General features: G+C 36.9%; 6 protein-coding genes across 8 annotated transcripts in view; 2 read left to right on the top strand and 4 right to left on the bottom strand.

The window, feature by feature from the left end:
• Positions 1 to 7,110, bottom strand: part of LOC145234657 (nesprin-1-like) — a 226,022-nt gene extending 218,912 nt beyond the window's left edge. Inside the window, exons 1-9 of the mRNA XM_080099374.1 lie at positions 6,986 to 7,110; positions 6,559 to 6,643; positions 3,814 to 3,875; positions 3,300 to 3,395; positions 3,073 to 3,156; positions 2,813 to 2,905; positions 2,231 to 2,260; positions 1,195 to 1,379; positions 515 to 720 (exon numbers count right to left, since the gene is read on the bottom strand). Coding sequence (XP_079955500.1) covers positions 515 to 720; positions 1,195 to 1,379; positions 2,231 to 2,260; positions 2,813 to 2,905; positions 3,073 to 3,156; positions 3,300 to 3,395; positions 3,814 to 3,875; positions 6,559 to 6,643; positions 6,986 to 7,021 — 877 coding nt within the window. The 5' untranslated portion in view covers positions 7,022 to 7,110. The remainder of the gene's footprint in view (positions 1 to 514; positions 721 to 1,194; positions 1,380 to 2,230; positions 2,261 to 2,812; positions 2,906 to 3,072; positions 3,157 to 3,299; positions 3,396 to 3,813; positions 3,876 to 6,558; positions 6,644 to 6,985) is intronic.
• A 1,076-nt stretch (positions 7,111 to 8,186) lies between these two features.
• LOC145224224 (vesicle transport through interaction with t-SNAREs homolog 1B-like) lies at positions 8,187 to 11,150 on the bottom strand. 3 transcript variants are annotated; one of them, XM_080090676.1, is made up of 6 exons: positions 11,045 to 11,150; positions 10,571 to 10,629; positions 10,309 to 10,422; positions 9,818 to 9,892; positions 9,240 to 9,407; positions 8,187 to 8,877 (listed from the first exon to the last, which is right to left on the bottom strand). In XM_080090676.1, exons 1-6 carry the CDS (start codon positions 11,148 to 11,150, stop codon positions 8,719 to 8,721), a joined length of 681 nt encoding a protein of 226 aa, XP_079946802.1. In that variant the 3' UTR covers positions 8,187 to 8,718. The 3 variants fall into 3 exon arrangements, with proteins under 3 accessions (XP_079946802.1, XP_079946811.1, XP_079946819.1); XM_080090685.1 differs by having other exon boundaries at positions 9,818 to 9,889; XM_080090693.1 differs by lacking the exon at positions 9,818 to 9,892.
• Positions 11,150 to 13,195, bottom strand: LOC145224243 (ADP-ribosylation factor-like protein 6-interacting protein 1). The gene has a single exon (XM_080090703.1). It carries the CDS (start codon positions 12,902 to 12,904, stop codon positions 12,311 to 12,313), a length of 594 nt encoding a protein of 197 aa, XP_079946829.1. The 5' UTR covers positions 12,905 to 13,195; the 3' UTR covers positions 11,150 to 12,310.
• Positions 13,196 to 16,357: 3,162 nt separating this feature from the next.
• Positions 16,358 to 20,279, bottom strand: LOC145224133 (ATP-dependent RNA helicase DHX8-like). Its single transcript, XM_080090570.1, has one exon. It carries the CDS (start codon positions 20,225 to 20,227, stop codon positions 16,652 to 16,654), a length of 3,576 nt encoding a protein of 1,191 aa, XP_079946696.1. The 5' UTR covers positions 20,228 to 20,279; the 3' UTR covers positions 16,358 to 16,651.
• Positions 20,280 to 20,683: 404 nt separating this feature from the next.
• Positions 20,684 to 21,856, top strand: LOC145224216 (protein N-lysine methyltransferase METTL21D-like). The gene has a single exon (XM_080090664.1). The coding sequence runs from the start codon at positions 20,864 to 20,866 to the stop codon at positions 21,629 to 21,631; it is 768 nt and encodes a 255-aa protein (XP_079946790.1). The 5' UTR covers positions 20,684 to 20,863; the 3' UTR covers positions 21,632 to 21,856.
• An 18-nt stretch (positions 21,857 to 21,874) lies between these two features.
• Positions 21,875 to 25,662, top strand: LOC145224185 (pyruvate dehydrogenase protein X component, mitochondrial-like). Its single transcript, XM_080090632.1, has 10 exons — positions 21,875 to 21,988; positions 22,060 to 22,137; positions 22,205 to 22,305; positions 22,636 to 22,817; positions 22,975 to 23,073; positions 23,181 to 23,346; positions 23,535 to 23,685; positions 24,004 to 24,176; positions 24,387 to 24,496; positions 24,990 to 25,662. Exons 1-10 carry the CDS (start codon positions 21,907 to 21,909, stop codon positions 25,261 to 25,263), a joined length of 1,416 nt encoding a protein of 471 aa, XP_079946758.1. The 5' UTR covers positions 21,875 to 21,906; the 3' UTR covers positions 25,264 to 25,662.
• Positions 25,663 to 26,619: the final 957 nt, after the last annotated feature.

Raw genomic sequence — 26,619 nt, 5'->3', positions numbered from 1 at the left:
CAGACTTTCTACATGTTTGCCCGATTTCCAAGAACGCAAGTTTGTGACCTTTAACCCGCGCTTAATAAGCAGGATGCTGAAGTGGCAGGTATACATGCATTTTAAAGCCATTGTTTTAGCAACGGGAACTGCTACTGGCAATTCTTTTTAAACACGACAGATCAACAAAATAATGTCTGTGTGCGTGTGTTTATCACGCGAAAACGCAGTCATCAGAAAACGGCCATTTATTTCAAACCGAAAATAAGTGTATTTTGCGAAACATGATACAACCCAGGACTCGAATAGTTTGCGTTTGGATTCGAATCCTAGACTCGGAATTCTATGTTGAATACTTTGCTTTAGGATTCGAGTCCTACGTTCTCTATTTTATTTTGTTGCTTGTTAATTTTAATTTAGCCTAAACATACAATTGATTTATTTAAAACGCGAGACAAATGCTTTCAACGTACCAACACAATTGCGCTTAAAAAAACTACCTAACATTACAGTAATATCGAGATAACAACTTTACCGTCAGGATCCAAAAGTCTGGGTATTCCTAGGTGTTGCTGGGCGGTGTCGAACGCATTTTCTAAGTTCTCTCGGTTCGTAACGCGTCGTATTCGATCGACATCCACCAGGTTTGGATCGATGGTGTGGATCATACTGTGGAAAGCACGGCCGTCTCGCCATGATGGACCAAAGTCACGAACAGCTACATCCAACTCTGGTGGTTTGCTGGCAAATCAAAAGAAAAGTGGTTTGTTTTGTTTTCATAGCTTGGTGATTGTGTATCTAATTGGCAAATTTAGCTTAAAGGTAATTGTATAAACCCAACGGATCCATCTGTTTGAAAGTTATCAGCTACTTTATTCTACTTGTAAACGCGTTCGATGCGGTGAAGGGCAATTTCATTTGCATTTTACATGAAATATAGTTCACTTCCTACCAATAAAACGACGAATGTTAATAGAAATGTTTAGTGCCACAACAGCACAAAACTTTTTATTCGATAAAGTATAAATGAAAGATATGCTTTAAGACTGAATTATAAATTCAGTTCATCGTTGAAAAAAATGGCCTAAACAAGTCAGTCCTCCTACGTTTATAATTTGACAAATCTTCACAGAGTGTGAAGATTTATTAAGATTTTAGAAACACATCCTAAATTCTCGGGCATAATTGCTTTTTCAATACGTTTGTCAAACTTACTTTTTCGTTTTCCTTTTAACCCAGGCAAGAAGAGCCTTTTTTGCCGCTCCTTGCCACTTCGCTTTTGCTCCCTTTCTCTGTTTGGGAGGAGGAGCACCATCATCCGCACCAACACAACTATCCAGACTGGATGTGCTTCCAGAAAGTTCGCCGGATAACGCCAAGTTGTTGGTGATTTCCTCAATCTAGTAATTGATAGTTTTTGTACAAAGATTACAACTAAGTAAAAGTAATAAAAACTTCGTGAGTTTCTTCACATTTCCAAAACTGTTTATGAGTCTGTGTCCTAGTACACTAAAATATGACAAAACGAATAAAAAAGGCATTAGCTAACATGTTAACCGTAATCTAGAACGAAAAACGAATTTCGCCAAAAAAAAATTCGTTTTACAAATTTCGCAAATTATTTGACCAGCGCATAAAACCGTACATAAAACGTTACCAAATATGGGTTTTAGGCAATATTATACTGAAGAGTTCATCGAAATGACTATGCTATTTAATGTTTTACTTAAAATGAAAACGTAATATTTGGAATAACAATGTTGTTTGGAATGAAAGTGAATAATTAAAAAACGTGTAAGTTTTGTATGTTGTTTTGCTTAGCGTTTATAGAAAATATCATGATTGCTTTCCATGTTTGAACGCCAGGTATGACACAATTACAGAAAGCATGCTGTTACAAACTTACAACAATGGTAGGTTAGTGCAATTACAAGTTAAACGTCTTTAGGATATAAAACGATCGTTTGGGTACTTGATTTAACAGTTGGTGTCAAGAATGTGTGTCAAATAAAAGCTTACCACTAGACGCAAAAAACTTCTGGAAACTCCAAAATACACCAAAAAGGATATGATTAGTGAGCCACATCAAACACGAAATATGCATACACAGTACATACGGTGCTTTAACGACATCATTTTACAATGTGATACGGCTTAATGAGCAATTGTTTCAGCTGCTCTTTTTATTTGATAAGTGACGTGCAATTAAGGGTGACGTCATAGCAACATGCAGTGATGACGTGGCACTTACCGGTAACATTGGGAGGAGGGTCTGGCGAATCTTCATTTACAAACACAAAAGATGAAGGCCGTTTTATATCAACAGTAGCTTTTCATTAAAGTTTAGGAGTACAAAAGTTTAACTAAATAGGATTGGCACCTGCTAGCAAAAAGGGGCTTATAACGCAGCAAATCGTTAATCTATAGTTTTAACCTTTAGAACCGTTGATAATTTGTACATTTTACCGAAACCAGTTTTGCCCTATTAGATATAATATTATAATGGGGAAACATATGATAAGAATGGCGACCCGTTAGTTGTGTTGGTAGTAGTGGGCTGTAAGAAGATTTGAACTTCTTACAGATGGCAGATCCGAAAGCAACGAAGTAGCGGTGGGAGTTAAAAGCAGCACAGACAACATACAACAACAACAAAGTTTACATGCGATAACATCAAACATTCGCAAGCAGGTTCCTCCATACTTATAGTATATATTTTGCAACTTAAAATGTCAACTTTTCACAAACAAACTTTTGCATACAAATTGTTACTGTTTAGACTGGGATTATGTAATCTTAAACAGAAATTGGACACTGACAGTTGCACAATTACCTGGAAATAAAGAATGATAGTCCACAAAAGTCCGAGAACGATCGAAGGTTTGCCGTCTACGATGTCAGTGGGGTTTATGTTGACCAATTTCAACTAAAATTACAATAAGATGCATATTAACAAGATTTACAAAGACCATTCATGATGCATTTACCAACCTTTTTTTGTTTGTTTGTTTGTTTTTCATGAGCAAAAGTTGCTTATGGTCTTCCCTAATTTACGTTTTAATTGTTATTTCATTGCTATGTTTTTGCCCTTACCTTTTTGGACTCCAAAAATTCAAGGGCTTTCTGTACGTTGCTGATGTGATGAATCCTTTTCAACTTTCTTCCCGATTCAGCATGCTAAAAAACATCAAAAACTTGCTTGCATGAAATAAGCTTAAGAAAGAAACGATTTAACAAGGAAAGGGGGGAATCTGATGTTAGAAATGTTACATTTTTGCAAGAATGCATATTAGCATGTTTAGTTTCACATCGAATAATACCAGTCTGTGTCCAGAGAGAAGTTGAAGTAACGCAATAAGTTTCGTTCCATCCTTGATGTCCTTGAAGAGATCAGTAACTTCCATTGGAGGGCGCCACTGAAACAATTTATTCACAAGCATTAGATCCAAAGTTTTAAAATTGGCAGGAACTGGGCGAATGGTACAGACATAACAATCGTGGCCGAGATTCGTACACGAAAAAGTCCTGGCTTCAAATCCAGTAAAAAAGTCGGTTGGCAGGCGCTCAAACACCGTAACAAAACAATAAGTGTCACGATGTATTTCGTGATGCAAAACATGTGCGAGCATTAATCAACCACGGTCAGGCGTTTGCAAAAAAAATGTCCTTAAAACGGCATTGGTATCCATTTTCATAAAAGCGATCATTTTATTACAAAAACCAACAGTGATATCTAGGCATTCGCATATTTGAAAGATTTTTGGTGGTAAATTGCTTATCGCAAAAACGAAAACTTAAAATAAATGATATTGTTGTGATTTTATAGTAGCTGACTTTGCATAGGTAAGCGTTCATCCATCTTGTAAAGGTCCGTTTCTGAACGTTCATTTGTTCATCTGAAAAACAAAAATAAACCATTAGGCGTCCGAAGCTGAAAATGACGATAAAATTCTGGTAATTTTGACAACAAAGAAGTAACGTGATACCGTTTTGGAAGGGGCAATGTTTGAGAAGTTGGCTAAAGCGTGATACCGTTGTTCGAATTTAAACCATACATTGCGCTACATAAACAGTACAGCGCAGGGCTGAGTTCAAACATAAATCCGCAGAAAAATTTAAAATCTTATGTTGTGAACAAATGCTGTATAAATCACGATTAGTACCGGACACCATTGCGAACTATCGGCAATAAAATAATGTAAAGTATGAGTCATCAATTTTTATAGCGGTTTATATACGCGTTGCTAAACCAAACAATTATAGCCTCAACACAGTCACCCATAAAAGCACAATAAAGCTAATGACCCATTAGAAATTACCACAAATGACCTCAGGATCATCAAAACCACCAGGCGTTAAAATGTTCTACAGTGTTTGGGGATGTGCGGCAATTAGCGTGAAAATGTGTGATATTTTTTACCATTTGTAGTGTGCCAACAATTGACTGGTGCCGGCATTAACACAACGAGGATAAACAGCGCAAAGCTACTAGAACAGCTATCGTGAGTAGTGATAACAAGAAGAGAAAAAATAGCACCCACAACAGAGCTTACGGACAAAAGATTTGAAGAGTCGGAGAGTGTGCCTTTGCGACAATAGATGGGAGTAGATGTTGATAAACCAGCGAGGCGAAAAAAATTGTTCGAATTCCAATTGTTTTATTTCGTAACATGACACATGCTTAATTCAAACTTTTTGCAGTTCGATCGTTAAATGATTTCGGGGGAAAGTGTTAAATGATTTAAAATTGCAGGAAATAGTTTTGACCATATAGGATATGTTTTCTAATGTTTCCATAAATTCCATTTATCATTAGCTTACCTATTTAACACGTAGTTTACCATGTCTAATAAATAAAGGTGGACAAAAATTAACGATAGAAACGAATGAAATAACCTAAAACGTTTCATATTTACGTCAAATTCAGGACAAGCGTGTCTATTTTAAAGCAATACTTGGTTCAAAGTAATTTAGCTTTTACGCCTATGTTAAGGAAGGCCACGTACAAAACGTCTAAACTGAAGTATAGCAGGTGCGAAAAATACAGTTAAAATCTGTTTACAGTAAACGTTTTAAGCGTGCCTGAAATTGGCTTTAAACGCGTCTGCAATCCCGCCAGGACCACGGAGGCTGACCTCCTTATCTCAGCAAACAAAATATGTTTGAAGACGTTTGCTCTTTACGTATACTCTTAAGTGAATGATTAACAAAATTGTGGCGGCGAGTTTGAATCGAATTGAAACAAACATGTGAAAAGAGAGAGTTTCATGGAATGTGCTTAAATGGCGTGATTTATAGAAACATTTATTGATATTTTTGGTATCAATGAAAGGTGTGTTTAAATAGCTTATGTTTATTGTTACAATGAACCACAGAGTATGTTTTTTTTCTCCAAAATGCATAAGCCCCTGGCAACAAGTTTGTTTTATGGCACTTATAAAACAATCAGTGCGTTCTGATTTAAAGCTTCTGTCTATACTTTTGGAAAATCTCAGTTTTGTTAAGATTGTTAACCGAAAATCGTCTAAGTGCCCTTGACCTAAACTAACTTTTTCTGGATCAAATCACTGACAAGTGCAGCAACTTGAGTAATGGCAAGAATAAAACGGCTAAAAGTAATATGAAATAAAACATACGTAAAGTATGAACACACATAAGGTCCGGGTGTTTGTATTGAATTATTCACAAGCAAAATTTAAACGTTCGCCTATTTAGATAACAATAAAGTGGGTTTTTTCAGTGCAGGAAAATTTAATTAGTTGTATTTTCCCACTGGGTGCACATGGATTCCAAGATACTCCTTTGTATCAAGAGCTACCACTCCAAACGAGTACGGTCCATCGGCTTTAATGTAAGCAAACACGTATCGACATGTAACCAGTTGTTAGTTGGCGTCCAGCGCGTTTAATGACCCAAGCGGACAAGATGCCTCTAATCCCAGCCAAGTGGCAGAACGTGACAAGTTTCAACATGCCCCCGGTTGGGCTAAAGAGTTGCATAGTGGTTTGAGTGTTGACTTTTTGCTGCCCAGTCAATAGGCAAAGAATGGTGACCACAAAAGATCGCGGGCCCTCGCGAGCTTGATAACAATACGAAGGCTGATCTGGGCGACGCAGTGTTGCGTTATTGTATCCCCACAAATGATAACCAACCACCAAAATTATTATTAGGGTTGTGTTATAAAAGGTAGATGCACTACTTATGTTATTTTACACAGTCAAAGAAACTAAACAATGTAATGCCTACCGAAATTCATAAATCTCACAGTTTTCTGAGCACTTTTGGGATAAGATTGATACTTTGATAAGGAGTTTGTTAAATCAATGACAAAAGTAATCTTTTAAGACAATAAAACTTGTATTACAACACATATCGCTGTTATAGGAGCCACACATATATTAGAATCATCTACATTTTGTTAGTACCTTCTGTTTGTCAATTTTGCAGCTAACCAATTAGAAGCTGAATGTGTGCCTACATGTTTTTACAAGATCACTGAAAATGCTATGTATAGTTGATTTCCAAAACCAGGAATTATGATTATTAAACCCTGGTCCATATTTAAAAAATGTTACATACTTTGAAGGTCCTGAACTGTCTTCGTGTAGTTGTATGAAGGCCTTCCAAGATTGACAGAAGGCTGCTTCTTCCGTGGAGGTCGAAGCTGCATTAAAAAATGTTCAATTTCTACAATTTAACTATGCAGGCTTTAATAAAAGTCTCGATTATAATTTAATGCAATTTAATGTAAAGTTTCTTTCATATATAGAAGAAGCTTACCTTTATTGTATATTAAAAACAATAATAGTATGACAACAAAAAGTTTTGGAAAAAAATGCACATGTATTTTATAAAAGAGTTTTTTCATGAGAACATACATGCAAATAAATTTATAACATTGATCTCCAATATCTTTCAGAGACAAGCTAGTCAAAACTTTTTGTGTACATTCTTAGTACCAACATAGATACTACATGTTACAAAGTTTTCAATAAACTCTATTTACCTCATCTTTCTCCACAGCCAGTGATTGTCTTGACATGGTGTCAGAACTTGATGTGAATAAATCCCAAAACTAGTTGCACATGTTTCATCAAATAAGCGATTGACATTTACAATTGTTAGTGAAACCCTATGTTGAATAAATTCTACACAACAACAATTCCACAATAAATAAATGCTTTCTTCTCACAATAAACACTACAAATAAACCAACAATTCTAATCACACACTGATAGATACTGTGGTCATACAAAGCACAATAATAAGGGAATTAATTTACCACTGTACCTCAAACCAACTTATTTTGATACAAACTTTCTTAAAATGGCATAAATATTAGCACAGTTTGCAATGCTCAATTGTTAAATTGAATATCCTCATGAAAATCACTCCACTTATGCACATGAAATCCATAGCAAACAACGACTGCCGTAAAGTGCCCCAAAGCAAACAACCATGTTAGTCAAAAACACTGTTTGACAATGTCGCTTTTATAGTAGTAGATCATTCAGGTTAAATTTCTGACAAGCAACAGTTTCATTTGGATTATTGTTTGTCCTCAACTTATAATCATATGATATATTATAAAAGCAAAGCATGTAAAATAAGTTTTTTTGTTAAATGATCTTCCACAACAAAAATATCTGTAAAGCTTTACCACTAGCCTGATTCTTAATAGTTTCCTAAACAAATCAGCAAACCTGCATTTTGTTTAAAATCAAACCCAAAATAAACATTTCAATTAAAGTTCTGATGATAAAATATTATTGGCCTTACCTACTCTTAGCTAAATTGTCCTGCCTCTGTATTTTGAACAACTAAAACGTTAGGTCATGAAGATTTTGCTGTTTGCTGTACTATCTGCAAGACTAAAGTTGAAACTTGCCTTTTATGAGTGTTTGCTTCATTCACAATGTTAAATTACGGCGAAACAACTGTTTCTTCGGCCTGTGTAGCCACTGTACATCGCCAGAATAAAAGCATTGTTGACACAGTGCCTCTTTGTATCACCAAGGACGCGCGCCGTTCGTTTGAACTCGCCCGATACGTTGTTGCCAATGTGCAGCGTGCCGTGCCTGGCGATTCCCCAGCGCCGCTAGTGTCCTAAAAAATTTTGCTCCCCAACGAAAAATAATTCTATCCACTGGGATCACTAAAATGTTTCGTTAAAATACGCCTTTAAATTCAAAAATCTAACATTACGGTAACATCACATCATGAGCTTTATTGTCGGCGAAAACGGTGTAATGGTAATAAAAATTGCACATCATTACGAAAATGAAACAGCTGAAAATAACATTTAACAATCAAAGGAAAACAATCTGTACTATAGAAGTTATGTGCTGAGCAGGATTAAAACTTTTTTCATTGGTTGACGATAATAATCAAACACGAACAGTAAAATGTAAAAAGAAGGCAAGCGATAGTTATCAAGTGAGTACCAAATAATATTGTGTAATGCTTGCACAGCAAAGATCTTTCAGGTTCATGAGCACCACTTCATCAAATTACAAAATCAATAATTTAAACATACATTTTCATGTACATGCAATGGCACTCATGAGTCATTAAATTAAAATAATGTTGAGAAGTTCTTGCTGAAAACAACAGTCAGCTTGTTGAATAAATATTTTTTAACCGGTCAGCTACATGCCAAAAACATGAAAACTTTTCAAATTGCATAGCATAGAAGAAACTTGTAGTGAAAAATAAACCACACTACGCAAATAAGTAACACTATTTGTTGCGAAAAAATCTTAAATAAACAACACATCCCAAAATAACCAGTTCAAGAAATATAATGCCTATCAGAACAATTCGATTCGTAATCACATTTCTGTTAATACTTCGTAGCAGTTTCTGTGAGCGGGTCAGTTCAACATTGGTGTCTTCAAGCTAAAAACAGACATTTTGTGGTATAATAGCATAACTTATGTATGCTTATACTTTTTATACTAGACCAACTGTATTACAATACTACAGCTGGCCGGATGCAAAGCAAATATATCCTTCCACTGTAAACTTGCATGCCTGTACAGCTTAAACACAAACAGCATTATCCACAGGCAATTTCAGACAGGAACGATTCTTTTTAAATAATTAATGCACTTGGAGTGTAGGCATTCAATGCAATGATGCCCAAAACACTTTTAAAAGCATTGTGAGCCCAAAAGCATTTTAAGGTAACCCATACAGTAATTTTATGCGTTATAAATGCATTTTGGGAAAAAAAACATGAAATCAATATTGTTATTTACCCTGTCTCTTGTCCGATGCAGTTGTTCACGCTGTGTATCAAGGTCATTTAGGATGTTGTTGCCTATTGCTTCATTCTCTGATGACACCATTTGTGATCGAGCTATGCTGTCAGTCGCACGTTTGAGGCTTTTGTGGCCAAGGAGCACGGTCGACTGTTCACTCACTTCCTGTGCCATAATTCACAGAAATTTTAGCACAATGAAACAATAAATCTTCCTGTTCAAAAATAGAGTAAATTTCCCTCAAGCAAACAAATTCACCTACTGTGCAAGGTTGTTTTGTTTTACTTTCAACATCCCCAATCACGAATAAATAAAATTGGGTCATATACTATGGTCAATTTGATAGGCCAAATGGTTTAAGTACCAAGCATTCAGTACCTCATAAAGCATTTTGAAGCTTGGGATTTTTCTAAAATAAGGGATGGCACAAAAACTATCCATCATTTTTTCCATAAATCATTGTGTGTCATGTAAATTGGGTTATTTCCATTTAAAAGTAGGTTGTCTAATCTCAAAACAGTTGCAGGTTAATCATATTTACGTTGGTTCTTAATCAGCAAATTTTGTTTTATTACTTGTGGACTGGCTGAATATGACGAAGAGCTTCCTCTGCCAAAAGTAGCTTGTCGCATGTGAATTGGATTTCTCTGCTAGAAATGAGAACCAAATCAACTTTAACCAAAGTAGGATGAAACCTGTTTTTTTTAATGCATCTACAATAACAAAATTGATGCCAATTGAAATTCACCCAATGATTTCCTGCATATGTAACTCAATGGACTAAAGTTATCGAGCACATTTAAAAGGGCTGATGTTGATAAATGAACACCAATCAATACACTGAAGTACTAAAATACTGACATCTTAAAATATGCACTGTTTGTTATTTTTAGTTTTTGAGACTATTTTGCCTCACATTAGCCAAAGCAGAATCAATTAAAAAGATAAAGAAATCGATCCCAATCAAAGTTTTTTTTTTGTTTAAAGAGATTATTGTAAACTCAAAAAAAACCTTACACTGATTTCAATTGCAAATCAAAACACAGCACATGAGTATTGCACAAACCTCTAGATTTCGTTCAATACTGTCCAGATCGTATTTGAATCGTTTAATTTCTCTGTTCATTCCAGCACGAAATGACATAGGTGCTTGGTATACTTCATTTTCAAGATCTTTAATCTAAAAAAAATTAGTTTGGAGGTATCAGATAAGTATAAAGCCTCAAGTGCAATGCTAAGCTGAACTGTGACTACTTTATGACATTTATTTAAATATAAGCACAGTGCTTACTCTTTGATACATCAGCTATTCAGTGAAATAAACTTACCAAAGCATGAGCTTGTGAGCATAGTCTTTGTGTTGATTTGTCATGTTCCTGCAAAGTTTCTGCATAAAAAAATATATAAATTGCTTTCAAAATATTGTTAAAGGTCCCATACAAGAAAACATTTGATTATGTAATTACAGAATATGTTCTGTCTTAAATTCAGAATTGCAGATTCAAATACAAATTGAGTTTGGGTCACAAATTATTCGAAGTTAGTGAGTTTCATCATCCATATTAGTCATATGTTTACAAAACCACTAATGACATTTTGCACTGCTTGCAAATATGAAGAATGTGTGACATTACTCATTCATCTGCCAAAACATGCAGCTGTATGACAAATTTTATGAATAGTGTCTTGTCCGTGCAAGGACCATCTTAGCAGCTTTACGGCAAATTTATTTCTTTGTCTGGCATTTTAGTCTAAAATTGCATTTTCACCATATAAGTTTAATAACAACATGTAGCATTTACCTCCATTTGCATTTCTGTAATCTGGTTGCTTGGTAAGCAGTTTCAGTTCATCTAATACATATCGTAACCTATCTTTGAGTTCTTCGTATATTTCACTACTAGCCATTTTCTAAATATACCAACAGCAAAGGAAATAATGTCAACTACAAAATAGTTACAACTACAACACAAACACACATTCGCCATTCAAAGCAAGTAACTGTGCAACAACGTCATTTGTATCTTATAGGTTTCAGTTTGGAACTTCGATAAATTTCATTAGTTGTTTAACAGGCCACTAACTGTGTAAAATATTGTACAATAAAAAACATGCAAGTTATACCAAAACTGAGTGGAACTTACTGAAAACGACTTTTAAACATGAACAATAAGAGAAATTAATGGGTTTGACAGCATATGATAATAAATGCTTTACTGAATTTTCCGTTTCAAACAGGCTCAGAAAAGCATTAAATATTTATCTTGCAATGACGTGATTCTAAATATTGTCGCAAGAGATTAAAAGCTTTGCAACGTATAAAACAGTCAAATATCTTTGTTTCAAACAAATTTACAACTAAAAGACCAAAAGTGAAAGTTATTTTTTAAGTTCCTGCCAATGATAAAACATCAACAATACCAAAATATCATGTCTTGCAAGGGCCACAAGTAAGGGTAATGAAAATAGTTGCATTTTTAAATCTTTCAAAGGAAAAACAGTGGTATACATATCCATTTTACTTAATCTGCCATAATGCATATAAGCCCAGTAATCATAAATCTTCTTCTTTTAAATTATGAAGGCATCTGGTCAGACAAAAAATTGGATAAATGAAAACTTGTAAAACAAGTCATGAAACATCACACAAAATAATCAAAAACTGCAACATTGGTAGTCATCTATAATTTGTATGCAAAGTCTTCACTACTTCAGCTCTTGCAGACTTGCTAGACTGTGATTTAAATGCAAATATATATAAAAACATGGCAAGCTACTGAACTACGTACAAATAAGCTGGTAACAAACACATGTACATTTTACACATAACACTGGAAAAACAGTTGGTTTGGGACTGAAACAGGCAATAAAGTTTACATGACACAAATTAGAAGTGAGTTTGTACAGAAAACTATCTGATTTTTACATGTGTTTTAAATATTTCGACTCAATGCCAAACCACAGCAAACATAAAACATGAATGATAACCACATGAAGTACACCATAAAGGAAATGCATGCAATCCTTTATCATTTTTTGTGTATGACAGGTTTCCCTTTAAAATCATTTTAATCTCGCCTCTTTTTGCCAAATCGGCCAACTGCATTTGCACCTTTTGCTAATAACCCATGGTGTGCCAATCCAGGCAGAGATGCTATGATGAGAACAATAAAATAGGTCAACATGAGATTGTGCATTTGGTTCCCAAGCCATGCAAGTGTGCTCAGAGCCACAGTGGAGACAGCAACATACAGCCATGGATTTGTGTCCTTCAGCTTAAACAGACTTCCAAGTGAGTTTCTCACAGTGGAACGAGCTTCACCAATCGCCTTGCAAGCATTGCTGTATTCTTTTTCCTTTTCCCCATTCCAGTAGGTCTCAGGAAAGATTAATGGTGAAACAAAGGGCATTACATAATCAAGAATACATATCATCATCATCATCATGGATAGGCCAGTAATTAGGGAGGGATCAAGATACCAAATAACCAAGAATTTAAGTGTGATAACACCAATTACGATGCCTGGGTAAAATGGCTTTTCCCATTTAAGCAGCTTGCTTGCTACAACAATGATCTCTCGCCAACTTTTAAAGTTAGACTTTACAGATTTAGAACTGGAACCAAAGTCTCCAGAGGCAACATTACTCTCAAAACTGTCCATTTCTTGGCAAATCAGTCAAGTTTTACATTAAACAAACTTATTTCTTGAAAAAAAGTAATAATTCATATGGTTTTTAGTGTTCGAATGAATTTTTTATTTCCAAAAAATCCCAGTTGTGGTGTAGTTTGCAAAAATCTGACAAATCGACTGCACCCTTACAGAAACCAAGCTACTAATTTATCCAAGATCTGACTCAAAATAAACAAACATGTTTATTAATTTCCCTTATGCTCCAACTCTTGATATTATTATTTCAAAGCTACAAATAGTTTTATCATTATTACCGTGAGAAATTAGATGTTCTCACCAAGAAAGAACACGTTTGTCTGCTCAGCTCCAAACAAACGCTGTTCACAACACATATACGTGTTACCGGTATACCGGTAAGCATTTGCATTAGCACTACACTACACCCCAAAAAGTTATGTTTCTGGCATTTATACGGCAAGATTTTTAGCAACTGTCACTTATTGATAGTAGTTTTTTAACATTACACACACATTATTCAAAAAAATATCACTGTTTGATTTAATAGACAGGTACAGGAATGGGTCTTGCACCTGCGCAGGGCTGCCACTTTTGTTAGAATGAAAACATCTAGTTTTGCCTCAAAAAATATCTAGAAACATCTAGATTGAAAAACACAACACCCAAACACGTATTTAAGCATAAAACAATCCAATTTAATGTCGTATATTAGCCAAACAACAACACATTTGAAAGTTTTTAATATAAATTGCTCTATATTATATGTTAAAGAAGCTTCCTTCGTCCTTATTATCACTCTATTTTTTCTGTTACAGTTATATCATCACAACCTGGAGGCTTTTGTGGTTATCTGGGTGGGACGTTTGTACAGGCTCGTACTGTTCCTATAGTCTTTACAAACGTTAAAAACAATATCTAGATTTATAGCCATCATCTAGATCCCCAATTTTACATCTAGACATGTGGCAGACCTGCACCACCGGCTCTTGCCTTCTTGGTGATTTCTTGTTGTCGACAAACATAAAAATCAAAAGCGAGAAATGCATTTTTCGCAAATAAAACAACAAAAACGGTAATCCAAACCAGAAAGCATCAATTTGGTTAAAATGTCTTGCTTTTGAAGAAAATAAATGTCTATAACGAGGGGATCAATTTAGAAGAGGGTTCTTCAACGGGGCGACATCTTAATCAGTATTTTGCAAGTTGGAGTGCATTGTCTGTAAGCAAATGAACAAACGAGTTGTAGAAAGAAACGGAATATTATGACGCAATACCTTATGATGTAACACGCATTTTAAATAATGACGCACTGGCAAAGTTTTTAGTATCTGTTAACAACAGGCCTCACAAGAGGGGGGGTGCAGCCGGTGCGCCGCACCGGGGCCCATGAGAGTCCAGGGGGGGCATAATTATTCGGTTAAAAATTACAGGGGCAAATATGTATGTACTTTTAAAATTGTTTTAAAAATGAAAATTTTTAATGCTGATTGCCGAATATGGAGTTTGATTTGTAAGTAGTGCAACTATTTCATGATTGTTACGTCGGTACATGCGCGAATTGTAGCGAGATCTCTTTTTGATGTTCCTATTTCTTGTACCACAGTTGTGTCCGTTGTTTGGTAAGGATTAGTAATGTCAACGGTAACATTTATTGCAGTAGGCTAAGTTGTGTAAGGTATGTTGTAAATTGGCATATAACAGCTATTATAATGTAATTTTGATAAGCATAGGGAGTGGTGTTAAAGTGCACAATTGTGCTGACTACATAGTACTGTTGAGTTTTCTGGACGTTATATTAGCATTTGTTACACTTATTTGATTTGGTCACAGCTTTGTTCTTTGGACCATACGATTTTCATGGCCTCTCGTACAATCCTGTTTGAAGTCTGGTATTACGTTACTATATAGTCCAGTGGTTCTTAACCTTTTTTCCTTGCTGCACCCCTTTCAAATCACCAACCAATTTTCGCACCCCCTTTCAAATCACCAACCAATTTTCGCACCCCCTTTCAAATCACTAACCAATTTTCGCACCCCTTTCAAATCACCAACCAATTTTCGCTCCCCTTTCTGTAATTGCTTGAATAGAATAGACCTAACCAACCTTAATGATTCAGCATCCCCGCACCCCCTAGGAACAGTTCTCGCACCCCTTGGGGGTGCGTGCACCCCAGGTTAAGAACCCCTGATATAGTCAGTCCGATCTTACCTGCTAAGCTTCTAAATCACGTCACAAGCAACAAATGAAGGCAATTGTTCGCGCACAATTGACACTTCAAAGAGCGTTGTAATCCTATGGAACTATATTTAACATATTAATTGTATATGTCAGCAATTAAATTGGTTTTTGACTGTTAGCTGAAGCTTTCGTGTTCATGGGTGAAACTTATTGCCCACCTATGCTTAAGAGACAATTAAAGAACTTCCATGCAAAATTATAATCTCATTGGGGGGTCGTTTTAGTTAAAAGCTTGAAGATCAGCACTAACCAATCAAATTTGGGGGTAGATTCTCGTTAAGTTGTTAGTAGCTCTACCCACCGCTTTGATATGACAGTAATTGCATACACGATATTGTACATAGACCAAAAGTAGGGTAGGCCGATATGATCCCGTCAGCATTTCATGAAATATCGGAAAACTGTCAAAAAGTTATCGGGTTTATCAGTTTGAAGTTGAAAGCCACAACCGATTGCTTCCAAATACGACAGCAACGGAAATATTTGATTAGGCTAGTCATGGAGTTTTTTCAGAACTTTTACAAAACCATCCATTACGGAAAACAGTTAATTTCCCGTCGAAGGCTGGATATAGGTATTCGCGTCATACAATCAAGTTACACCACGTACCCATGCTGGTTCTATAAACCACAGAAGTTTCAATGTGTAGGTCGAGGCTCCTCTAAAATACAAACTCTGCCAGTCAAACCATGCAATTAACGGAATGTATCCTTATAAAACGCGGCATCAATGCAAAGCTCAGGCTTTAAATGAAATTTATTCAAATTTCCCAATGGAAACCGAAACGCTGAAATACTGATGCGCCTTATCGCCTTAATTGGGTTCGCACCAAAAAACGAATCGCTTATGACGTAAGCCGTAAAGTGAGCGCTACGCTTTTGACATGATCACTTACGCTCAGCTGACAGGCAAACAGTGGTGTACCTACACCAGAATATTTTATCCAACTACTTCGGTTAAAGGGTTACCATAGTCTTCGTTAACAGCCTGCAAACGCATTGCAGATCCTTTTCTGGATTGCTAAAAAAAGATAATGAATTAAAACTTATGCCAATTAACAAGATTTCACTTTGTGCGCATTTTGAAAGATTCTGTTGTACGAAGTTATAGGCGATAAAGACAGTCTACGTTTTGCGCTTTAAAAAGGTGTGCGTAAAAAGTGACTTATTGCACCAAAACCCCGTAACACATCCTGATTAAATCTGGCCAGTTGAAGAAAAATCAAACTCGTTGGAAGCTATTAATTCGAAAACAACAACGTACGGGACCAAGCTTTTTTGAATCTGCACTGAACCAAGAGAGGGGCACAAGTCGCAAAGGGTGAACTTTTTACACGAAATTGATAAAAGAAACAAATGCTACGAAAGCACAAACACCCAAAAACACATTAGTGTATTGCGAAAATAGGACTTTGCAACGACCAAATTGGATTTGTGGTTAATGTGTGTTTGGTAAGCTTCTACAAAAATGCCATCATGATGGGAGCAAAAGATATAAAAGCGCAGAAAGTCAACCACAATCTATCTCCTACGATACGCCCTGGAAATACGCCAGGAGTTCGGTTCTTCGTATCGGTTGTACAACGGCTCCAAGCGCATTTGTTTCTTTTGCTTACTCAGCTTGGTCGGGTCACCCATCTTGAAAAACTTGGGTGCAAACTCAACCAGCCATTTGGGATCAATAGCTGTTACCTCCCTCATGTACTCCTTGGTAGTGAGCACAAGTTCATGATAAACAACCCATTCTGGTTGCCTGTTAAACAAAGCACTGCTTGGATGAATGTACACCACTTGTTGGTCAACCAATGTTCTGTATCCTTCCTGAGGATCCTTCTTGGCAGCATTTCGAAAAAATCCACTCAAAATAGCCTTCTGTATCATGGTGATCTTCTTTCCACAGGTAACTACATCTAGTTTGTGGCGATCCATAATTCCCAACATCTGTTTTCTAACGTCTTGAGCTCGACGAAGTGTCCTTGCCTGGATGAAGTTCTCAAAGCACCAAGGGTTGCTAAACTTGTTGTTTTTCCAGGAATTGTACACAGATAGTAATGTCAAATGGTCACCCTCGTTTTGGTGAAATTTGGCCTTTTTCTGATCAGCCAAGGTTTGCTTTTCTTTTGGCCTGTAAAACACATTTTGTACAGAAAGCATGGACACTACAGTCAAGATTTCCTCACTGCATGACAAATGTACTGACATGATCAGCATTTTGCACAGCATTGGATCAAGTGGAAACTCTGCCATTCTTCTTCCAAGTCTAGTTAATAGACCTTCATCATCAAGTGCACTTAATTGGTAAAGTTGTTCCATGGCTGTTACTAGAGTTTCCATTGGGGGAGGGTCCATGAAGTCAAATGAAAGCAGATCATTGATACCCATGGCCTTTAGAGAAAGAACTGTGGATGCAAGATTCGTTCGCTGCAGTTCCGGAACAGCAGTTGCCAACATCTCATCCCTGTAGGCTCTTTCAGTATACAGCCTGTAACATTTTCCAGGACCAGTCCTGCCTCCTCTTCCAGCCCTTTGTTTAGCCTGGGCCTGTGATATAGGAGTTACAACCAGCTGATCAATGCCAGTTTTGCTGTTGTAAACATTTTGTTTGACAAATCCAGGGTCTACAACATAATGAATGCCGTCAATTGTTAATGACGTTTCCGCAATGTTGGTAGCAATAACAACTTTGCGACTTCCTGGCGGAGCAGGGTCAAAAATGCGAGTCTGCATTTCAGATGGCAATGCTGAATACACTGGTAAAATAATAAGTTCTGGTACATCTCCTCCAAGTGACTTCATCCTTTCAAATAGAATTTCACAGGCAGTGTCAATTTCCTCCTGACCAGTAAGAAAGAGAAGAACATCACCAGGGGGTTCTGTAAGATGAATTTGCATCACAGTGATCAGTGAGGCATCCAAATAGTCAGGCTCTGGATCTTTTGTGTACATAATCTCCACTGGAAATGTTCGGCCCGGAATGGTAAAAATAGGAGCACCAAAAAAGTACTCAGAGAATTTCACAGCATCTAAAGTTGCAGAGGTAACAATCAACTTTAGGTCCTTGCGCTTTTGAACACACTTTTTCAGCAAGCCAAACAACACATCTGTGTGAATTGTCCTTTCATGGGCTTCATCCAACATAATTACTGAGTATTGAGACAGGTCGAAGTCAATAAGACACTCCCGAAGCATCATACCGTCTGTCATGTACTTGATTTTAGTTTCTTGACTGGTGCAATCCTCAAATCGAATAGTGTAACCAACTTCCTGACCAAGACGACAACCAAATTCTTCAGACACGCGCTTAGCAACAGACATTGCAGCTACTCTTCTTGGTTGGGTACATCCAATTTTACCTCGAATGGTGTAACCAGCCTCAGCAATGTACTGTGTAATCTGTGTTGTCTTTCCAGATCCAGTTTCTCCAATAACTATTAGTACCTGATTATCTTCTACAGCTTGCACAAGCTGATCTTTTAGTTTGTAGATTGGCAAACTTTGTCTTTGTTCAATTATTGAGAGCTCAGTTTTCTTTCCATATGAAGCTTTTTGGCCACCAAATGCCTGTTTTTTCCACTCTGGAATATCCCCTGACAAAAGTCCACCTTTTGCCCCAGCAAAATTTGCAGGTGTTGCTGTTTTGGGCATCGGATCACTCCAACTTTTTGTTTGAGAAGTGGAAGCTGACTCCAGTTCAGCCTCACGCTGCTGCTGTTTAATCTCTCGCCTTTCCTTTGACAAGGCATTTTGCATCATAGCAGCTTTGGACAAGGATCCATCAGGGTTTTTAACAATTCTAACTGGACTGAGATCAATACTTTGTTTTGTGTGTCCCCGCAGAAAAGGTGGTTCCTCCTCCAACAAATCAATCTCGAGGTCTTCTGTATCACTTTCCGCTTTGGGCAGTACCCCAGTTTCTTCATCAAACTCTGGAAGCTCTGTAGGATCCATGCAACCAGCTGATACCATTTGTTTGATCTCCCATAACTCCATATCAGACACTTTATTAATGCGTTTCTGATTTGACATCGAGCTACTATCAGAAGTCCCACCCAGCACCAGGTCACTAGGCCGATCAGGATTTCGGCAAGCAACTTCATCTTTGCTAGTCTCAATGTTTTGCATGCGCCGGGTTCTGTTTGGGTTCAGATCTTCCCCAGTCCGTTGGTCTACGTCTTTCATTGACAGACTTGTCTTTGTACCCGTGTGGCTTAGAACTTTCACTTTGCACATTTGTCCACGGGAAACAACATCAGCCACACTTGAAACACGACCTTCACTTCTGAGCTCAGATATGTGGACCAGTCCTTCGCAACGCTTATGCATGCCCTGCAACTGCACGAAGCAACCAAACTGCATTATAGAAGATACTTTTCCATCATATATATCACCAGGGGTGATTTCCCGCTGTGTGTGCTGTTGTCCATTTCTTTCTTCATCATACCTCCTAGAGTCACGACTATCACGATTTCTTCTATTATCATGAGAATCATACGACCTCCTTGATTCATGATCTCCACGGCTTCGCTTGCTGTCATATGAACCATCACGTGATCTTCTTCTAGATCTGTGGCGATCTCTTTTCTCTTCATCATCATGTCTCCGATCTGATCGTCGCTTGTTCGTTGAATGTTTGTCTCTTCTATCTGAATGATCTCGAGAAGATCGAGGAGGTGATGTTGCTTTTCTTTCTTCCACTTCTTTCGAATCTTGTTTTATTGCCATCAGAGATTTTTCCAATTCTTCAATTTCTGCCTTAGCATTTTCAACATCATCAGGCTGACACAATGCTGGAAACATAGCTTTGTAGTTTTTCTTTCCATCTTCGGTAACCATACTTGGAGCTTCTTCCACTTCATTATTTTTATCAGATGGTCTCATTCGTTTAATCAAAGACAGTAAGTTTTCCATCAGAGAATCAGAAAAATCTGCTCCCTTTTTCTTTAGGGCTTTGGAGAACTTTTTAATATTAGGATATTTTTCAGCCAACCGAATTATAAATTCTGCTAAGTCCTTGTCGTTTAAACCCAGATGGTTGTCCAGTTCAGTACATACTTTAGACACAAGTGACAGATATTCTAGTTGCTTTAATTCATCCATGTTTTTTCACAAATTCGTGGCTAAAAAAAAAACAACTCTAAAAATTAATGCTAAAAGTTTGGTTAACAGTACGCCAATTATTTAAAAAAAAATTAGATAACACAGAAGAAGATGCCGAACAAGCGGTTGACAATTTACATAACATACGGTAAAAAAAGTGGCATTTTTTCACTTTCTACTTGAAATGTAAAGTTGTATGAGTGTGTGAAGCTGAGCGTGACGAATCTATTTTGTTCCGATGAGGTCTAGAAATTGCAACAGAACCACGTCTAAAATCATATGTATACTTTAGGCAAAAAATACCTGCGCGACTAACACATGTAACAAAAAAATCATTTTCATGTAAACATTTGACTAATGCTCATCAACTCCATGGTTGGTTACAATTAAAAGGACGAATAATAATGATTTCACTTTGCGGAATTTCAAAGTAATTTTGAAACCCTGTACGTAAAATAACGCTGTCAACAGAGGACACAATATACGATGACCTCAGGTTTCAGATTGCCGGAATTGTACAGTGTAATTTCAGAATGACAGAGATACTAATGAATTAGCTTGAACTTGTAGCAGAAAACCCTGAACAGCCGATTCGTTATATAAACGCCTTGCTTTAATTTATGAACCCTTGCAGCAATGGAAATTGATAATACGTTTATAAGAGAGGTTGAAATTGAACTCGGGCCGTCTGGGAAAAACACAACGTTGTCCATTCTACAACTGGAAGAAGGAGAATGTGGTTGTGTTTTATGGGATGCAGGGATCGTTCTTCTCAAATACTTGATTACCACAAAAGGAAGAAAGCATGTAATGGGAAAACATGTGATTGAACTTGGTGCTGGAACAGGGGCTGTTGGGTTAGCTGCAAAGACTGTTGGGGCGGAAATGGTTTTGTTGACAGATTTGCAAAAATATATACCTCTTTTAGTTGAAAACATTAGGCAAAACATTAAGTGCAATCTAACTGCAGTAGACAGTGCCGTCAATCACATTTCTCAAAAGTACAAAGAAATATTGGACGCCAAAATATTTTCTTTTGAAAAGGGATCAGTGGGAGCTATGACACTGGAATGGGGCAATCAAAAAGACATGGCAAAAACAGTTAATTATTTGGCTCAATTTGCACCTACACCAGTCTGTATTCTCATAGCCGATTGTGTTTATTATGAGGATGGTGTTAAATTATTGGTTGACACAATTGTGCACTTGTTCAAGTCTTTATCAGAAGTTGAAATTTTGTGTTCCTTTGAACACAGGGAGACTGGAAACAAAAAGGAGTTGCTGGAAATGTTTTTAAATTTGCTTAAAAATGTGCATAATTTGGTCATAACCTATATTCCTATTTGTGAAATGCATGAAGTATATCGCAGCAATGATATTTCAATCATATGTATTTCTCAGTAGCTTTATTGTGGGCTTCCATTGAAAATGACAAGCCTGTACACAGCACATACTTGTCCAGTGTCTGATATTGTGGTTTGTGTATTATTTAACATTTCCTCGTTTATGTGTAACCTTTAGCAATACGAAAACTTGTCTGAGATTGCCTTTATTCTTGTTTGAAACATGTTTGCTTTACTTTTACCATTACTGCCCAAAGGATTATGCACATTATTGTTTGCATTACAGGTTACATCATGACATTCTACTGTGTTTGAAAACTAAATGTAAATCTTGATATGTCAGCTACTCGACTGCTGCGAGCTTGCTTTACTTTTGCCTTAAGAAGGAGGCAGCTATTTACTGCAACATCAGTATGCTGTAGGTTTAAAATGTGCACATTTATAATTGGGAATGTATAAGGTAAAAACAAATCTGATTTTTATGTGCAGCCCCAATACAAGTACAGATGCCGGCATTGTCACCAACCATGGAGGAAGGCACCATTGTGAAATGGCTTATAGCAGTTGGTACTACATCTGAAATTTTGTCAGACTTTTTGTTTGTAAGAAAATACCTCAATTGTAATATCACCAGGTGACCAAGTGGAGGTTGGTGATGCCATGTGTGAAGTGGAAACTGATAAAGCTGTGGTAACCATGGAGGCGAATGAAGAGGGAACTTTGGCTAAAATTTTGGTTTGTTTAAGAAAGAAATATAAATGACTGCAAAAACTATTTGTACTGGCTAATAGCGCTACTATAAGCTTACTTCAAATTTTGCCAAAATATCTCAAGTCTTCAAGGCTGTGTTTTCGATTTCCACCATCTGAAGATTATGCAATTAGCATTTTAACATGGTTTCCATGTAATAGTGCAGGCACTTTTACTATTTATAACTGGCATTTTGGTGTTTGTATTATAGGTATATATGAATGATATTTGTTTTTTATTCTTTTTTTAAAGTTGAACCATCTTGCTGTATTTAAAATTTACCCAAATAAATAATACTGTACAAAATATTACTAGATACCAGAAGGATCCAAAAATGTAAAGATTAATGTACCAATCGCAATATTGGCTGAAGAAGATGAGAACATTGAGGCAGCAGCTTCAATGAAGATCGATCAACTTCCTTCAACTAGTGACCCTGTTTCCGTTACGGAAGCAGACAGTTCACCAGACATATCACTACCTTCATCTGAAAGAAGGTATCATTCCTACTTTTAATTATATCTCAAAAACTGTAAAAATTAAAAAAGTTATTTTTAGTTTACTAGACAGGAAAATTGCAACAATGAGAAAATACTTTCCCCATTCGAATTGAGTACTTTCGGTTGCTAGTAGTTTATTACCATTTTTTTCCAGCTCTTTACTTTCACCTGCTGTCAGGCAAGCATTGCTACAATACAGCATAGATGGCAACAAAGTAGAAGCAACGGGCCCTAAAGGAATACTGCTTAAAGGGTTTGTGCATTTTTTGTAATTTTATGTTAAAGTAAGCATAACAATGCTCCACTCCACTTATAATGCGTCACTCTTCTCAGCATTCTACATTACAATTGTTTTTGTAGGGACGTCCTTAAATATGTTGCTCAAAACAACATAAGCCCTGTGAAGATTACATCAGAGGTTCCATCCATCTCTTCCCCCACTCAAACAGACAAAACTCCCAAAGTAACTTCCACAGCATTGAAAAGTGACAAAGAAGTATCAGCACCAGCTTCAACCAGCAAAACGGTAATACCAAAACCACACAACCGTGATTTCAGGATGCTTGCAACTTTTTGAAATGGCTGCCTTGTTGGGAAAAGTAAAAAATGTATTATTCATTCCAAGTAAATACCAGTTTGGGTGGTCTGCTTTTTGAAATGTGTGACATGTCACCCAATTACCGTCTTAAGTAACACCCGTTGTTCTTTAAATAGGAACAGACTTTCGTGGACGTGGATATGAGTAATGTAAGGAAAGTTATCGCCAAACGCTTGACCGAGTCCAAACAGAGCATTCCACACGCTTACTCATCAATCGACTGTTGTTTGGACAAGATCTTGAAACTCCGGAAAGAATTACGACAAGGTAAAGTGCAGTGACTTCCATCACGACCCGCATGAATTGGTCCCAAGTCTTGTAAAAATGAAAAAAAGCGAGATTCTTAGGATTTAACAAAGAGTTTTTCACACACCTTACGAAAGCAAACTCTGTTACAATGTGGATACAGATTTTTTTCGTTTTTTATTCACACTCTTATTTTAAGAAAACGTACAACTTTGCGTGTAGAAAAAGGAGAAAAAAAATCGTTGTTGTTTCTATAGTCATTATATCATAGAAGGCTTATGTTCAAGGAATATGTCGGTAACCACTGATTTCGTATGTTCTTTATTGCTTTTATCACAGATGGTATAAAAGTATCGGTGAACGATTTCATTATCAAAGCCGCTGCAGTTTCGCTGCGACAAAATCCTGAAGTGAACTGTGTGTGGAATGGACAAGAAGTTAAAACTGCCACAAAAGCTGATGTGTCCGTTGCCGTAGCAACCGACGGTGGGCTAATTACGCCCATTGTCAAGGTGGGGTACTTGTTTCTAGTAAACATAAAGTAAAGCCCCAAACATCGATAAAAACAGTCGGATTAGTTTCGTTTTGGGGTGGAACCAGGCAAAACGACTTATTTAAGACGCAATTTGGTATTTCAACCAAGGCTTTGCCATTTTGAAAAACAATCAAGTACATTTTGCTCAAAGGAAATTTGGTAAATCGTGTATATACCCTTTTTCCAGGACGCTGGATCGAAAGGCTTAACCGAAATTTCGGAGGAGGTTCGAGAGTTGGCTGGAAGAGCCAGGGAAGGGAGATTAAAACCTCAGGAATTTCAGGGAGGCACATTTACGTGAGTTTTAGACACTGAAATCGCCTTTAACTTTACGGGCACTCTTTCTGTGCTTTTATTTTTAAAACCTTTTATTACTGATATTCGTGGCAATAAGCTGACGATTTATGTTATAAAATATCTTAAATTGCTACAAGAAACAAACAAGCCAGTATATTTGCATGAAATATTTCTTGTAAGAATCTTCAAAACCGTGAATTGTGTATCTTAAATTGCAATATGAAGACAGTTATCACTGAATACGCGGGAGGTTCGAATGTAAATAACAAGGGAAATATGCGTATCAGAGTTATATTATTTAAAATATAAGTCAGCATCAATCAGACTGACATAAAACACCCATAGCTTTACGATTCTACCCAATTTGATTACATCTGTTTGTCCCGAGCGCGACTTGGAAAATCATACTGAAACTAGCATTTCGTTTTTCAAAGTAGCTAGGTTTTTCAGTGTAAGTTGCATCCGCTGTCAATCATTACCTTGTCTTTTACAGAATCTCCAACCTCGGGATGTTTGGGATTCGCGAATTCACTGCTGTTATCAACCCACCTCAGGCCTGCATCATGGCTGTAGGTGCAACGCGTCTTAAACTAACTTCCTCAGAGCAGCAGGCCGATGACGTCACTACCTCGTCACCGGAAGTTCAACAGGTGATGACGGTGACGATGAGCAGTGACGCGCGAGTGGTTGATGACGAAACAGCATCGAAGTTTTTGACGAGTTTTAAGAGGAATATGGAAAATCCGATGAGACTTGGGCTGTTGTGAAAATCTTTTTTCCTGACAAATCTTCTTGTGTCATAGGCAATATCACTGCTTGGAAAACTTCGTGTACTTTAATATGGGGCTTGGAAATTTGTTTGCATTTTTGGTTTAACAATGTTTGGTATTGGTCGTTTTGGGGTGTGATACCAGGATCCTGATGTGACAAATTGCAAATATCTAGCTAACTTTGTGCAGTTTACTGTGTTGAGTTGTAAAATTTAAACAAATTGTTACACCAATATTTTCTCTCCAAAGTCGCTATGAAAAGAGCCTTGGTATCCAATTTTCAAGTAATGCTATATTCGACAAGTTCCTTAATTTTTTTGTTGTATTGCACAGTAATATAAAGTAATATAATATAACTGTTTCGTTGTTGCACGTTTAAAATGGTTGGAAAACCTGTGTGTGTTTTGTGGACACTCGATGGCGATCAAGAGATAGGCCTACAGGAAAGACAGCATAAAGAGAGCAAATTGATTTACTCATAAGGTGAGTAGATTACGGTGTGTGCAAATGCAGTTTGAGCGTCCTAATATTTCATAATTTGCATATTCACAAAAATGACTAAAACTAAAGTCTGCAACAAAAATGAATTTGTATGAAGTAATCCTTCATGGTCTGTGGTCCCCAGCCATCGGCCACCTCTAAAGCCTTTGTTCGGATCAAAATCATAATAGTTATTCTCTAAGCTGCTATGATTTCAGCTAGCTGCCAAAATTGCCTCTTACACCTAATCCTGAAGATTTGTGTTCAATAACCCAAATTTTCAATCACTTTGCTTCAGCTTTCTAGATAACTGCAGACTCAATAGGTATAGATCGATGCCCCCCTGTGCCAATCCTTGGGGTTCGCACGGTTTAGCATGTATGTCATTTAGTCGCGCCAAACAGGTGAAGGTAAAAATTAGCACGTCTATGTACCTGCTATTAAAACTCTTGTATGTTAGATTATTCGGTTGGAGACGTTATCTAAATTCAAATCGCTAACATGGTGAAGAAAAGAATAGCCTATGCCAACATAACATTTTGCAACGTTTGATAAGACTTCTCAAAAATCTGTGAGTCATTGGCGTCTCAATCTGTGTAAAGAATACAAAGCAAATGTTAGCAATCAATATCAGTATACAGTTGTTACCAAGGCACCGTATAACTTCGACCAAAAATAATAAGTGTTATCTCCATTAGGCCTTGGCTAGGCAATCAAGGGTCTTTCCCTGGCGTGCCGGTGGTACTCGTAGTTGCGTAACTATAATGGATCTGAACCGGTGGTAATACGCATCTAGGTCAACGCCTGTTTACTTAATGAGTTTACTAAAGCGCAGATCTCGACCTGCACTTGTGTCAACATCCTATGACACCT

The sequence above is a fragment of the Phallusia mammillata genome, chromosome 1, assembly GCF_965637545.1.
Source record: "Phallusia mammillata chromosome 1, kaPhaMamm4.hap1.1, whole genome shotgun sequence".
NCBI lineage: Eukaryota > Metazoa > Chordata > Ascidiacea > Phlebobranchia > Ascidiidae > Phallusia > Phallusia mammillata.
The sequence above is the reverse complement of the archived record's forward strand: the minus strand, read 5'-3'. Positions and strand labels throughout refer to the sequence as shown.

Bases quoted from the DNA above. Each gene is read 5' to 3' on its own strand.
- LOC145224185 (XM_080090632.1), top strand. From the start codon at position 21,907: ATGTCAGCTACTCGACTGCTGCGAGCTTGCTTTACTTTTGCCTTAAGA. The intron at 21,989-22,059 runs GTAGGTTTAAAA...TTTTATGTGCAG, and splicing joins TACTGCAACATCAGTATGCT to CCCCAATACAAGTACAGATG. The intron at 22,818-22,974 runs GTATCATTCCTA...ATTTTTTTCCAG, and splicing joins CTACCTTCATCTGAAAGAAG to CTCTTTACTTTCACCTGCTG.
- LOC145224216 (XM_080090664.1), top strand. From the start codon at position 20,864: ATGGAAATTGATAATACGTTTATAAGAGAGGTTGAAATTGAACTCGGG.
- LOC145224224 (XM_080090676.1), bottom strand. From the start codon at position 11,150: ATGGCTAGTAGTGAAATATACGAAGAACTCAAAGATAGGTTACGATAT. The intron at 10,630-11,044 runs GTAAATGCTACA...TTTTTTATGCAG, and splicing joins TTACAGAAATGCAAATGGAG to AAACTTTGCAGGAACATGAC. The intron at 9,408-9,817 runs GTAATAAAACAA...ATTATGGCACAG, and splicing joins CATATTCAGCCAGTCCACAA to GAAGTGAGTGAACAGTCGAC.
- LOC145224133 (XM_080090570.1), bottom strand. From the start codon at position 20,227: ATGGATGAATTAAAGCAACTAGAATATCTGTCACTTGTGTCTAAAGTA.
- LOC145224243 (XM_080090703.1), bottom strand. From the start codon at position 12,904: ATGGACAGTTTTGAGAGTAATGTTGCCTCTGGAGACTTTGGTTCCAGT.